Source organism: Lissotriton vulgaris, chromosome 9, assembly GCF_964263255.1.
Source record: "Lissotriton vulgaris chromosome 9, aLisVul1.2, whole genome shotgun sequence".
NCBI lineage: Eukaryota > Metazoa > Chordata > Amphibia > Caudata > Salamandridae > Lissotriton > Lissotriton vulgaris.
Genome location: NC_141697.1, coordinates 896,364,543 through 896,380,595, shown reverse-complemented (window position 1 = coordinate 896,380,595; position 16,053 = coordinate 896,364,543). Strand labels below are relative to the sequence as shown.

Genomic DNA, 16,053 nt, shown 5'->3' with positions numbered 1-16,053 from the left:
AGCCCTGAAAGGAAATCGGTGGGCCCTCTCCACCTCCCGGTCCCAATCCCATCTCCCTGACTCTGACATTGTAGCTTTCAAAAGGGAAACTATAAAGCCTCGTACATCAGACCCTTCTTTCCCCTCCTCAATTTGCAAAAATCTCAAATTATTCCTCCGAGATCTATTCTCAATGTCTATAAGCTTCCAATTAACATCTTCCTTGGTCGCGATATGTAGTTCCATAGTCTTTTGTTGCTGAGCCATCTCATCTTCTAGAGAAGATATGCGCTTCTGCCTCCGTCGCTCTTGCCACAAATTCAGTATGAGACTTTACCAATCTTCTCACAGAGTTTTGTAACTTCTTACAGGAATTCTGTACTTTAGCACTGTCCTCACGATTTTCTTCCCTGTGCTGCATCATAGTCTGATAAATCAAGTCTAATGAAATGTCCTCTGTGTCCTCTGTATCCAAATCCAAGTTAATATGACCTGTATTAACATTCGCGGCACCATCTTGTTCTTTTTCACTCATATCCAGTCTGAGTCTGCGAACGGTGCTAGGGTCAGGACCATCTCTCTCCATATTTTCATTCAAACTACTATGAGCACTATGACCACTTTCCTCCTCTAGTCCACCATCTTCCATGCTCATACGTGTGGCATATAGCTCAACCAAACTCTCGGAAGAAGACATAGAGTTCTCTGACATTGAAAAGAAATCTGCTGAATCTGTATCTCCTGCTACTGATGTTACTATATATGCGTTAACCGCTTCTTCATTTTGCCTCGCAGGTACTTCGGGAAGAGAGCTCGCGCCGAGACAAACATTAGCCGTTTGCGCTGCCAAACCTACTACACCCCCAACGCTATCTATATTCGCTCTTATATTCGGCTCTTTCTCTTTTTCCATTAGTCCCATTTCAGAAGTGGAGGTTAAGCTTAACGTCTGCGCAGGTTCCAAGGCGGACTCAGAAGTGCTCCCTTGATAATTGTCAGCTCTCAGCACGCCCGCCGTTTCACCCACCGATTCGCCAACTGGTTGCCTTGGTTTTAAATTTAGTTTATCCACTTCTTTACTTTTAAGACCAGTGAACATAACTGGGATCTTCTTACGAACGCTGGCCTCCCCCTCCCTCCCTGTTGGATTTCCTTGCAGTATACTGTTCTTACTCACTGCGGGAGGAGGGGGGGTCGCGACATTGGCAGGTGATATCGGTCCTGTACCGGACGCTGTCTCGGCTCCATTAAGCATCTCTGTAGCAGCTCCCTGCCCTCGTGCTCTCCTTCCTTTCGGTCTCATACCGCTCCGCAACACGCTCGAAGCAGCGCCTCGTCTCCACTCGCTGCCTTCCTCGCTGCCTTCCTCCGGTCTGCCTTGCTTCGAGTGGAGGCAGGGCTTCCACCAGGTGTGCCGCGTTAGCCACTGAATCAGGTGCTGCCGAAGAGACGTGTAGCGCATCTGAAGCCGCCGCCAAACCCGAGCAGAACCGTTAACTCCGAAATCATGAAGAATTTCAACTTTTAATTTTGCTGTAGAAGGCACGTAATCTTCCCGCTATACATATAGCATTTGACTCCGCAATGTGTCTCGGTTTTCTCACCGCATACAATTCCACTCTGTGGGGTCCGGCAGGAGCCACAAACTCACGCGTCCGACACGGACGCCATCTTGCCTCTCTATTGTTGTTTTTATACCTTTTTGCACACGGTCCATCAAAAGGGAAATCTATGAATAACTCAATGTACACATCACTCTGATTTGATGTGAAATATAATCAGTGAGTTTGAATTTAATGGATTGAAGTGATACACAGCTGTATTTAGAGGAGATGGCACACTTCACCCAATTACTTCCATGCCCTGTCATTATCACTCCCATACTTCAATAAAGACATTTAAACATCAAGAAAGTGAATGATGAAAGCGTCTGTGAATTATCTCTTGGTCCTACGACTTCTAGCTGACCACAGAAAGACAAAGTCCAAAACTTTGACATCTTTCCTTCAATTTCTTAACATCTTTTTTTCATCCTGAGTAGAAGTCCTGCTTGGACTCAATGGGATTGGAATAATAGTTGTAAAAGATGCCGAATCCGCTGGATTAAAGGCAAACGACCAGCTAAGATTCACGAAGACGCTGCTCTTTGTTTAATAGCGCTGAGCATGTAGTAACGTAAAAGACATGACTACATTCTGTCTTGCTTTCTTTTTCTGCTTGTAAGAATTTAAATGTTTAACGGATTAAAAGCCCCATTTAGAGATTTGAGGCAACTGTATATCTTCCACGTTTGAAGGGACCTCTGAGTATGGAGTAGAATTTCCTCCAAAATACCATTATCACCTGCTCTGAAGTTTTTGATTGTGTGTGACCTCAGAAAAATGAACAGTACTTCCTAGGGAATTAAATTATTTCTTGTTGTGGCCATTGCATTGACCCATGCTTGTCTTTGCACTACATGTCTTTCATATTAACATTTAAATGTCAGTGTCTAGGTCTGGTCAAACAATAATTGGTAGCGTGCAAAGAAAAGGCATGGAATACTCTCTGAACAGGGCTTTCCTTCCTAATGACATGCCACCACATTTTAGAATGCAAGCACTTTCGAGATACGAAACTGACAGACTCAACACTTGGGACAGGGTCGTTTGCACTTTCTCTGGTTCATGTTACATGCCAGGTTCCATTTTAACTTGATTACCCTATGTAAGTGTAGTAGTTTTTGATGACTGTGTTGCAAGACAATGTTGAGTTTGTCATAATGGTGTAGAAGGAGGAAAATGTTGAAAATGAATGCTGACAGTGACACAGAGGTGAATGAAAGACTATTTCAGCCACCACTGGCTGGACAAATTCCATACAACAAGGTTTTGGGCGTCATATGTGAATGTAAAAAGCCTCGTAGAAGCATGATTTGTGTTAATTTTGAAAGTTTCAATAGAAAGAGGTGTTTTCTTGGTTGCCATTTTACACTCATTCCTGTGACCAAGAAGGTAGGCATGTGAACAGGATTCACGCTAAGTGAGTTGGGAACAGCCCAGGCGTCTTTGAGTTAACAGGTCGCCATGTCGCATGCTAATGGGTGACTGTCACACTGATAATTGGTAACAAATGAACTGAGTAGGGCCTGGTATATTTGTACCGCCTGTTTACTAACAGCACTGCATCCATCTCTTTGAGCATCTTACAAAGCCATGTGGGGGATGAAGGGAGGGGGAGTACAATAGTTTCATACAATATGGGGGGGGGTTGCTGATCCAACCAATATTTTGAAGGTTTTTTTGTGGAGCAACAAATGTATTGAAGTCAATCTCAAAAGGGTTATCACAAGCAGATTTGTGTATGGTGAGACGATGGAGTGGAAGGGAAGTAAACCGATTGTGCAAATATCTCCCATTAAAATATTACTTTGGGAAAACAGACGTCATTCAGTCCTGGCCATAATGTAGAGCAGCAAGGTTTAGTTATGTTTCTAGGGTCCACCTGAATTACTTTACTCACTTACTGTCCATTATACCGACTGGCATATAAGGCAGCAACGAAGTCACTCCACTTCTGCGTATCTTGGGCACGTTTCTGTATGTGCCCCAGCTGTGGTTCATAATCTACATTTCTGTTTCCAGAGTTCGCATCCTGGTGTTTCTTGGCCGGCCTCGTTTGCCTTCTGGGGTCCAGTAATTCACGGCAGAATGAATTACTTTAGGCCTCATTTTAAGCTGCGCATGCAGTCTCCCTGCCTACCAGGTTAGCAGAGGCCCATACCTCTGCTGCCATGGGAAAGGTCCAGACATTACAGCGGCGGCCTTCCCATTAGGGCAGAGGAGCGTTGCTCCCCTGCTGCCAGTGCAACAAAAGTGAAGAAAGAAATGGTAATGAAATGAATTACCGTTGTAATTTGTACTGCTCCCAGGCCGAGCAGTGTTTGGGGGCGTGGTATTGCTGGTGACTGGCAGTAGGAGAGTGACGCTCACGCTACCAGTTTGCACTGGACATGTCAATTTGGCCGGCTATCTTGCGACGGCCAGCCTGACTTGAACAGTGTAAACCTCTCCACCTAGCTGTCTCGGCCAGCTGGGTGGAGGGCAGGCACATGTCACCTGTGCCTCCTGGAGAGTTGAGGCAGCCCGCTCCAGCCAATCCTGCCGCTGTTCTCATGCTGCTCATCTGCAGCATGAGAGCAGCGTTGGGATTTACAGAAGGGTGTTGCCTGAGGCTGCACGAGTTGTAGTCGCGCTGACTGCATCCAAGAAAAAAAAGACAGAGGAGAGCGAAACACAGGTAAGTCCATTTTTAATTTGTAAAAAAAAAAGTGGGGCTCCCAATGTGTTCGGTTCTCGGTCCTGTCAACACCCTCCAGCGTTGACGGTCATCTTCCGCCACGGCAGCCATAATAAGAGACCTATGCCTGCCTAGCAGGAAGGTATCTGTCTGGTGTCAGTGCTTCTCCCATTTTCGCAAATGCACTAACGGCAGAACAAAATTCCAAGCTGGCACAATATGTTTTTTTGAGCCAGCTCAGCAATCATTTTCATGTGTCTGAAAGTAGCTCCCAAAGATATATTTTGTTTCAGAAAGCAAAAATACAGTTGCCTTCACGTGCAGTGGGTTTGCTCCTGTCAGGGCCATTGATTATTTCCCCTGCCTGGGACTGGGAGGTCAAGTTTTTCCGCTGGCAGGTGTGGCATCTGTTGTTTTCTGAGTGGGGTCATTTCCTTATTTATCATCTCTGCAATTCTACAGAGAGTCACAAAAACAAACACAATGTGTACTTGCGTTAAGGAGCAGTGCATCTTGTGGGTAAGTGCATTTTTCTCCGAGTTTATTGAAGTAATAACATTTCTATCCGACCAACAAAAATACATTTTTATTTAATATTTTCTCCCACAGATTCATTAAATCAAACCCTTCCCATGCAGCAAACTTGATGTAGGGATTTTTTTCAGCCATGACAAGTCGCTACGTAGTGTCATTTGATTTAATCAGAAATGAAGTATCATCAAAATAGTGTAGTGCATGGGTGCTGGGACGTCAGTATTTTTCTGTGCATTCACGTTGAATCCAGAACCCTTAGGATTTCCCCAGTATTTCCACAGTGCTTTTATATTTCTTCCCTGAATGTAAAGACATGTTTCCTCCAAAATCTTAGGGGCATATTATCAAGAAACAACGTTAAAATAATCGGCGCTTTATCGGCAGGAAACTGCTGCTAAAGCGGCGATAATGGGCTTGATAATATGCCCTTGTGAATTCCCATAGAAGCCCATGTTCCGGTGTGAACATGGGCTTCTATTGGATTTCTCAAGGGCATATTATCAAGCCCATTATCGCTGCTTTAGTGTCAGTTTCCTGCCGCTAAAGCGGCGATAATTTTAACGCCCTTCTTGATAATATGCCCCTTAGTTTTTCAAGCTCTGTGCCACCTTCCAACTTCTCATATCAATGAGCAAGGAATGCTTCTGATGCCTGGGTTCCACTCACAACCTGAAATTGCGCAACCTCTATACAGATGCATACAAAGGCTGTCTGTGAGCAGGAGGAAAAGCTTTTGGAGGCATCCTCTTTTGTAGCCGAAGAGTGCACTCTTAGAGTCAATCAGCTTCCAGATATCATATTTACCAAAAAGACCAGAGACATTCACTGTCCCGACATAGTGAAAGGAGAGAATGCTTAATGCAAAGCATTTAGGGGCATATTATCAAGAAGGGCGTTAAAATTATCACCGCTTTAGCGGCAGGAAACTGATGCTAAAGCGGCGATAATGGGCATGGTAATATGCCCTTGAGAATTCCAATAGAAGACCATGTTCACACTGGAACATGGGCTTCTACGGGAATTCACAAGGGTATATTATCAAGCCCATTATCGCCGCTTTAGCGGCAGTTTCCTGCCGATTAAGCACCAATAATTTTAACGCCGTTTCTTGAAAATATGCCCCTTGATCATCTTCTGAACCTATTCCAATCTTAGAGCTATTGACATTGGTCAGACTCCCGTTCTGTGGCAGAGGTTATGAAGGATATACTAGAAGCATTTTCTAAGGCCCCGGTCTGGTACACCGACCCATGTGCTCACCGACTTTGTTTAATACTGGTTCCACATTAGTGGGCCTGGCTCTGCCAATTTCCTCTTCAATGACTGTTTAGCCTTCTAAGCTGAAAAAGCGCCGAGCAGCACCATTTGTGGCACTATTGAAGCTGACAGTGACAATGATAATTAAGACAACTCAGCACATTCTAGAGTCAGTGAGAACAACATAAATACTTTATCTGCAAGAGAAATTGGTGCCTGATGAGTCATCTGTCACCAGGAAGCAGTCTTTCTAGTGCACAGCCGCCCTGTTCAGGTCAGAATCAGACCTTGTGAAAATGCTCCAAAGAGTGTTGCATGCAGAGGATGAGTAGAGGGAAGGGGGCAATCTCATTCCTTCTTTCGACACTAATTTACTGATGCTCATGGACTAACAGAAGCTTAGTAGATTAGAAACCCCCATGAGATGTAATTTCCCACTCAAGAAGGCCCAGCTTCTGTAGGGCAGGTCAAATTTCCCACAGTGATAGAAAACGGCGACACAAACTCTATCCATCTCCGTGCCTTCTGTTGAGCCTAACATCTCATTGTGAAACGTTGGAGGCGGAGACGAGATTTTATGAGCAACAGCCTTCAATGAGGTTCTGAATAATCAGGTGCCCAGGCAAGCCAATGAGGCAGTCTCTTTAGGCAAGAATGGCTCCAGAAAACAAAGATCAGCCCTCGCTGAGCCGCCTTACATTTTCTTTCATCTTTCGCTTGAGAGTTTAGTGACGCAGGCTTCCTTTGGGTATGTAAAATCTGAACATTCCTGTTTGCTTGTGGTAGTTATCCCTCAAATCCATGTAAGTAGTAGGTCTTTTGAGATATTCCTATCAGAAAGCTGGCAAAAGACTACAGCTCCCAGGCTTTGTGGGATATGGCTATTTTGGCAGTGCTGAGTGTCCCAAGAACAAGCAATAGTCATTTTTTGAGCTGACGTGAAAGCATGTATACAGCGAAACAAGCCAGATTAGATTTAGTGAACTCCATATACCGCTCCATTTAATTTGCTTTGGTTTTAGGCAAAGCATATTACTGTGTTGAGCAGCATATGCTACATAGAAAAAGGCCACTTAATAACTTTTGCGTAGATATGGGATCTCTAATGTGGATACCTTCTGTGGACTTCCATACATCCTTCTGTACTCCACTTTTTATAATTAACTGGATCTGAAATGCCAGATAGTTTTAGTAACATGACGCAACAGTGATGTCATAATATGCACGTTCTAGAGAACCAGTGTCTTAGGCATTTAGCTTTTAATTTGTAATTAAATTATGAGGTTTTACACAGAGAAATTGTGTTAATTTATGACTCTCGAAAGATCATGTTAAATACACAGAACCAAGCCTGAGTGGAAAGCTGCCTGAATTCTCTTATAAATGGGCTACTTTTTCACAATGAGCTGTAGCCTACAGCCTAATAACATATTTCTTGAGTCTCCTTGTTGTTCCATTCACCAATATCTCCTGTGTATCTTGCTTTGTTGCTTTCTCCTCCTCTTAACTTCCACATGGACCCTCTTGAGTGCTGCATGGAAATCTGCCCTACTAATCTTGGTTTGCTGTGTCTAGGTGCCGCCTGCTCTAATGGTCATGCCTGGAGAAATTGAAGACATCACTAATTTTGACCATGTCTAATATACTTTTTTGCCACTAATAGACTCTAACAGGCAGTTAAATATTCCCAAACTGGTACTTGATGATAATCCTGAATCTCTTTATTTTTCCTTTTATCTACTTTTCTATTATTTTTCCTTCTTGCTCTCCCATGTCTGACAGGTGAAAAAGTGATGGCTGACGATCTGTTCACGCAGGATCTCTTCCGTTTCCTACAGCTTCTTTGTGAGGGACACAACAATGGTATGGGACTGAGAAAGCCAGCTTGCTTCCGCCCTGTTCAATTTTCCATTTTCACATGCATGAAAGCTCAAATCCGCATGGAGAGGAGATAGCCAGCTAAATGTTGACCCACGACCAAAAGGTGCACTGCATTCATGCTCGCCCCTGGTTTTTTAACTCCAGTTCCCATATCTTATTTCATTTGGAGTGGTGAATTTACTTTTGGAAGCATAGGATGCTATAAGATTGCAAATCAAACATAGCATTTTGACTCAAAGTTATAAGATTAGCTATCGTAAAATTACCAGTATCAGCTGTTTACGCCAGATGTTCATCCAGGATATATCCTTTAGTAATGAAGGGACACAGATTATTTTACAAGACTGATGGTAGGTTTGCTCCATTACCGACAGATGCTTTTGTTTCCAGCTGAACAAAAGTCAGAAAGTCAGCAAGTGAGCATGCACTTGTGACTTTTTAGTGGGTGGAGCACGTGTAGTAATGAAAAATGCTACGCCTGAGTACAGATTTGTGCCTGTGTACTGGCATCTGACTTCTGAGTGTTATGGCTGTTGAGGCAGGAGTTTGAGGATGTCAAAGTGGCTGTGTAGGAGAAATATTCCGGACTGTGAAGGACAATAGTACAATGAATGTGCGTTCGCATATATATGTCTTCTAGGTTTGCTCTATGTAAATTAATGGCTAATGGGGACAGTCCCATCCTGCATGGGTCTCTTTCTTTATGCCCCCAATAATCTGATTTTTTTAGCTGTAATCACAACTTTGTGCTCCAATCCTTGATTTACTGCCTCGGATCCACAGACCTTAAAGTTGTACCAACTCTGTGCCTGTTCGGCTTCGCTGCATATGCAGTTGCCAAAATCAAATCTAGACGTAGAGTGAGAAGCTTGAGTGAATGAAGACCACGAGTCCCTCACTGTATCTTTCCTACTGTCTGCAGATTTCCAGAATTACCTGAGGACGCAGACTGGAAATACTACTACAATTAACATCATCATCTGCACTGTGGATTATCTACTGCGATTGCAGGTGAGAGACTCGCACAATGTCAGACATGATTAGAGATCAAGGTGCAGACTACATGGGGTGATTACAGGTAAGAGTGTACGCAATGGCACAATGTGGGCTGAGGATGTAGGTGAACGACTAGCAGATTACAGGCATGAACTTTGCGTTGGTAAGCAGTATACCTGTTGTGATATCAAACCTGAGATCTACACATGTTCCGACTAATTGCTGTGAGTACATCTATGAACCTCATACCAGTGCAGACTACATGCTGTGATTTGACCTGTATCAAATATGTGCAGACGACCAGCAGTATTAAGAAATGTAGGTCTCACTTGGTTTCCTTTGGTGCTGCAATGTTACTTGTAGGGCTAGGGTGTTTCTGCTGTGGGGTGGGATGTCGCTGGCAGGTTTGACTTTTTCTCTCATTGTTTAGATTGGTGCAAGTGGAAGATGGAATGGTGCTTAATGAGTGTAGAATGACTGCAGGATGGAATGGTGCTTTTTAGGTCTCGACCTAAAGCATTGCTTTATCAATGCTTGATTGTCGAGATTTCTAGTAAGCGGTCCGAAAAGTCTGCCAAAACGGCGGATTAGCCACAGTTCATGTGATCAGTGCGCATGCACAAACCAGCCACGTCACAAACCACCATTTGTCTGTGCCTCACATCAGACTTCAAAGGCTGCCGCTCCCCCGCTCTCCCCATCAGCATTTGTCTGTGCCTCGCATCAGACTTCAAAGGCTGCCGCTCCCCCCATCAGATGTTCTTACACGCTACATCCCTTTCCTTCACACTCTGCCACATCCTTAGCTGAGCTTCACCTCACCCCTTCCTCTGCCCTGCCCCACCCACCTCCTCTGCCCACCCTGCCCACTTCCCTCCCTAAAATGTCTTCCTAGCTCCTTGATTCCTCTCTCGCTTCCTTGTTTAATATTGCCCTCCCACACAATAGTAGCATTTCCCTGGTTGCTTTCCACCGTCGCTGCTTCCTCCCGGCCACCACCCTCCTACATAAACACAGGGTTTCACTTATTAGATAGGCCTGACACAAATGCTGTGTTGTGACGCGCTGAACTCTCAGCTCACACGGAGTGAGCCTGTTTGTCAACTCAACCCTCCAACTCCACCCTCCAACTCAACCCTCCAACTCCAACTCCACCCTCCAACTCAACCTCCACCCTCCAACTCCACCCTCCCACTCCAGCTCCACCCTCCAACTCCACCTCCACCCTCCAACTCCACCCTCCAACGCCACCCTCAAACTCCACCCTCCAACTCCAACTCTACCCTCCAACTCCACCCTCCAACTCCACCCTCCAACTCCACCATCTAACTCCAACTCCACCCTCCAACTCCACCCTCCAACTCCAACTCTACCCTCCAACTCCACCCTCCAACTCCAACTCCACCCTCCAACTCCACCCTCCAACTCCACCCTCCAACTCCAACTCCACCCTCCAACTCCACCCTCCAACTCCACACTCCAACTCCACACTCCAACTCCACACTCCAACTCCACCCCCCAACTCCATCCCCCAAACTCCCCCCTCCAACTCCCCCCACCAACTTCAACTCCACCCTCCAACTCCAACTCCACCCTCAAACTCCACCCTCCAACTCCACCCTCCAACTCCACCCTCCAACTCCAACTCCACCCTCCAACTCCACCCTCCCACTTCACCCTCCAACTCCACACTCCAACTCCACACTCCAACTCCACACTCCAACTCCCCCCTCCAGCTCCCCCCTCCAACTTCAACTCCACCCTCCAACTCAACCTCCAACTCCACCCTCAAACTCCACCCTCCAACTCCAACTCCACCCTCCAACTCCACCCTCCAACTCCAACTCCACCCTCCAACTCCAACTCCACCCTCCAACTCCACCCTCCAACTCCAACTCCACCCTCCAACTCCACCCTCCAACTCCACCCTCCAACTCCACCCTCCAACTTCACCCTCCCACTCCAACTCCACCCTCCAACTCCACCTCCACCCTCCAACTTCACCCTCCAACGCCACCCTCAAACTCCACCCTCCAACTCTAACTCTACTCTCCAACTCCACCCTCCAACTCCACCCTCCAACTCCACCCTCCAACTCCACCCTCCAACTCCACCCTCCAACTCCACCCTCCAACTCAACCTCCAACTCCACCCTCCAACTCCACCCTCCAACTCCAACTCCACCCTCCAACTCCACCCTCCAACCCCAACTCCACCCTCCAACTCCAACTCCACCCTCCAACTCCACCCTCCAACTCCAACTCCACCCTCCAACTCCACCCTCCAACTCCACCCTCCAACTCCACCCTCCAACTCCACCCTCCAACTTCACCCTCCCACTCCAACTCCACCCTCCAACTCCACCTCCACCCTCCAACTTCACCCTCCAACGCCACCCTCAAACTCCACCCTCCAACTCTAACTCTACTCTCCAACTCCACCATCCAACTCCACCCTCCAACTCCACCTTCCAACTCCACCCTCAAACTCCACCCTCCAACTCCACCCTCCAACTCCACCCTCCAACTCCAACTCCAACTCCACCCTCCAACTCCACCCTCCAACTCCAACTCCACCCTCCAACTCCACCCTCCAGCTCCACCCTCCAACTCCACCCTCCAACTCCACACTCCAACTCCACACTCCAACTCCACCCTCCAACTCCCCCCTCCAACTCCACCCTCCAACTCAACATCCAACTCCAACTCCACCCTCAAACTCCACCCTCCTACTCCAACTCCACCCCCCAACTCCACCCTCCAACTCCACCCTCCAACTCCACCCTCCAACTCCAACTCCACCCTCCAACTCCAACTCCACCCACCAACTCCACCCTCCCACTCCAACTCCACCCTCCAACTCCACCTCCACCCTCCAACTCCACCCTGCAACGCCACCCTCAAACTCCACCCTCCAACTCCAACTCCACACTCCAACTCCACCCTCCAACTCCACCCTCCAACTCCAACTCTACCCTCCAACACCAACACCAACTCCACCCACCAACTCCAACTCCACCCTCCAACTCCACCCTCCACCCTCCAACTCCACCCTCCAACTCCACACTCCAACTCCACACTCCAACTCCACCCTCCAACTCCACCCTCCAACTCCCACCTCCAACTCCCCCCTCCAACTTCAACTCCACCCTCCAACTCCAACTCCACCCTCAAACTCCACCCTCCAACTCCAACTCCACCCTCCAACTCCACCTCCACCCTCCAACTCCACCCTCCAACTCCCCCCTCCAACTCCCCCCTCCAACTCCACCCTCCAACTCCACCCTCCAACTCCACCCTCCAACTCCAACTCCACCCTCCAACTCCACCCTCCAACTACAACTCCACCCTCCAACTCCACCCTCCAACTACAACTCCATCCTCCAACTCCACCCTCCAACTCCAACTCCAACTCCACCTTCCAACTCCACCCTCCAACTCCAACTCCACCCTCCAACTCCACCCTCCAACTCCAACTCCACACTCCAACTCCACCCTCCCACTCCAACTCTACCCTCCAACTCCACCTCCACCCTCCAACGCCACCCTCAAACTCCACCCTCCAACTCCAACTCTACCCTCCAACTCCACCCTCCAACTCCACCCTCCAACTCCACCCTCCAACTCCAACTCTACCCTCCAACTCCAACCTCCAACTCCACCCTCCAACTCCACCCTCCAACTCCACCCTCCAACTCCACCCTCCAACACCACCCTCCAACTCCACCCTCCAGCTCCAACTCTACCCTCCAACTCCACACTCCAACTCCACACTCCAACTCCACCCTCCAACTCCACCCTCCACCCTCCAACTCCCACCTCCAACTCCCCCCTCCAACTTCAACTCCACCCTCAAACTCCACCCTCCAACTCCCCCCTCCAACCCCCCCTCCAACTCCACCCTCCAACTCCACCCTCCAACTCCACCCTCCAACTCCACCCTTCAACTCCAACTCCACCCTCAAACTCCACCCTCCACCTCCAACTCCACCCTCCAACTCCACCTCCACCCTCAAACTCCACCCTCCAACTCCCCCCTCCAACCCCCCCTCCAACTCCACCCTCCAACTCCACCCTCCAACTCCACCCTCCAACTCCACCCTTCAACTCCAACTCCACCCTCCAACTACAACTCCACCCTCCAACTCCACCCTCCAACTACAACTCCATCCTCCAACTCCACCCTCCAACTCCAACTCCAACTCCACCTTCCAACTCCACCCTCCAACTCCAACTCCACCCTCCAACTCCAACTCCACACTCCAACTCCACCCTCCCACTCCAACTCCACCCTCCAACTCCACCTCCACCCTCCAACTCCACCCTCCAACGCCACCCTCAAACTCCACCCTCCAACTCTACCCTCCAACTCCACCCTCCAACTCCACCCTCCAACTCCACCCTCCACCCTCCAACTCTACCCTCCAACTCCAACTCCACCCTCCAACTCCAACTCCACCCTCCAACTCCACCCTCCAACACCACCCTCCAACTCCACCCTCCAGCTCCACCCTCCAACTCCAACTCCACCCTCCAACTCCACCCTCCAACTCCACCCTCCAACTCCAATTCCACCTTCCTTCTCCACCCTCCAACTCCACCCTCCAACTCCAACTCCAACTCCACCATCCAACTCCGCCCTCCAACTCCACCGTCCCAACTCCACCCTCCATCACTCAGGAACACCACCACATCATTCAGGGACACCACCACATCACTCAGGGGCACCACCACATTACTCAGGGGCACCACCACAGTATTCGGGGGCACCACCACATCACTCAGGGACACCACCACATCACTCGGGGACACCACCACATCACTCGGGGGCACCATCACATCACTCAGGGATACCACCACATCACTCGGGGACACCACCACATCACTCAGGAACACCACCACATCACTCGGGAACACCACCACATCACTTGGGGACACCACCACATCACTCAGGGACACCACCACATCACTCGGGGACACCACCACATCACTCGGGGTCACCACCACATCACTCGGGGACACAAACACATCACTCGGGAACACCACCACATCACTTGTAACACCACCACATCACTCGGGGACACCACCACATAACTCAGGGACACCACCACAGCACTCGGGACACCACCACATCACTCGGGGACACCACCACATCACTCGGGGACACCACCACATCACTCTGGGACACCACCACATCACTCAGGGACACCACCACATCACTGTAATACACCACCACATCACTCAGCCCAACCACATCATCACTCAGCACCACAACAGCATTGTCCTTGCTTGCTACCTACAAGCATTGCCATTGCCAATAGGACTTGCATTAGGAAAGTGTAAGCTATTGGCTTTGTGAATAACTATGCTATTAATTTATATATTTTCAAAGCCAACACATATTAAAAAATGTGTCATTTACAATACCAATAGCTCACACTTTCCTAATGCGAGGCCTATTACATTGCAAATGCTTGTTAGATGTGTAGTGGCACTGATGAAGATCGAATGGAGCAGTGAGAGATGAAATGTCCTATTTGGGGATGGAATATAGAGTTTGGAGGTTATAGGTTAAATCTGGCAATTGTGGAATGGGGATTCCTGTAATAGAATGGCACCTGTCTGGGTGGAGAAGTACTTGTGGAACAAAAATATGGAGAGTGTCATTTTGGCATAGCTATGTGGACAACCTCTTCCTCCCTCCTCCTCTAGTGGTTAAAGTTATTTAAACACAGCCACAGTGTAGCTGGTGGAAGATATTGATAAAACAAGGTGGCAGTACTGTAGTGGATCTTGATGCTGAGAGAACATGGGGCTATACAATAGGCACTGCCAGACTGGAAACAGCTACCAGTCCTGGCAATCTGCTTGACCGGCCCGGTAGCAGGGGGAGGGGAGGGACGTGCTTTGCGAGAAGCTGCACCGCTACTGCTTTAGTTACAGGGTGCCGATATTGTAGCACTCCTGCAAACCCGAATGAGAAGAGAATAGACTGAATCTCAGAGAGTGGGGCAGCGAGGAGGTGGGGCACGGTTTGGGAGTAGGTTCCTAGAAATGTGAAGCTGTGGTAAAAGAGAGAAATTGAATACATTATATTGAGAACAGTACAGAAACATAGTGGAAGGAGGCATGAGACACACATTGGGCAAGGTGATGAAAAGTGGATTGTAAAGATGAGGTGCAGGATGGAGCAGGTGGAAGCACATAGAGATAGGGAGCAAGGACATGGAGGGCCGCAGCGAGGGAGCTGGGGCAGAGTTAGAGAGACAGTGAGCAAGAAGGTGAAACCTCATAAAGATGTGAACTTGTTTTGGAGAATGGCAGTCACAGAGATGATACCCGGGACAGAAAGCTAGATGTCTACCATTAACTCCTTTCTCTCAGCATCTTTGGTGAAAACTGTAACTGTAGTCAGATTTATGGCACCTAATATGTCTATGTTGAAATAACCATGAACCATAGAGTTGATCTTGTGCTGATTGAAAGCTTCTTACACTAGTACAATGATGGTGGTGCAGATAAATCAAGTTTGCACCAATATAATGGTACTTGTTTGAATGAAATACACCCCACAGGATCACTTTATAAACCAGTTCCGTCTCACCACCATATCCTGTTTGTTCTCTAGCATGAATATGAAAAATAAGGAAATATCCATGTTACAACCACCATTATCTTCTGAATACATACAAGCAATAAAAACAAAAACACTCTTGTATTTTGATTTTCTTAATTTTTCTATGACATCAACAGAGGGAATTAAAGTTTTAAGATAGCAGATGCCTTTGCTTGCCAAAAAAACATTGTTAGAACTCCTAAATTTGTACAATCTGATAGAGACTTCTAGTTGCACATTCCTTTCCTTAGACTGTTCCCCAGGTGTCAGACTGGATTCAGAAAATCTTGAGCAGCAGATCTATGCGTCGGAGGTGTCTCAATTGGCTCTGCTTTGGCGTCGTCCGTGCCAGAAGTGATGTCTGCAGTGCCTATAAGTTTCTCACTCCGTGCCCTAACATTAGTTTGTTTCAATCCACGCCATCAGCAGAGATCTTGAAGAGCTACCTCAGTCCTTTTTTGGACTGCTTTTTTCAACCTTTCATCAAAATTCTTTTTGAGCTAAGCTCCCAGT

The 16,053-nt window shown here is 47.8% G+C and overlaps 1 protein-coding gene across 11 annotated transcripts in view; it reads left to right on the top strand.

Annotated features, from left to right (window-relative positions):
- The window catches only part of RYR1 (ryanodine receptor 1), a 1,215,008-nt gene that overhangs the window by 969,950 nt on the left and 229,005 nt on the right, over nucleotides 1-16,053 (top strand). For all 11 annotated transcript variants that reach the window (XM_086938669.1, XM_086938668.1, XM_086938662.1 and 8 more), the window contains 2 exons: nucleotides 7,831-7,911; nucleotides 8,852-8,940. In XM_086938669.1, coding sequence (XP_086794795.1) covers nucleotides 7,831-7,911; nucleotides 8,852-8,940 — 170 coding nt within the window. The remainder of the gene's footprint in view (nucleotides 1-7,830; nucleotides 7,912-8,851; nucleotides 8,941-16,053) is intronic.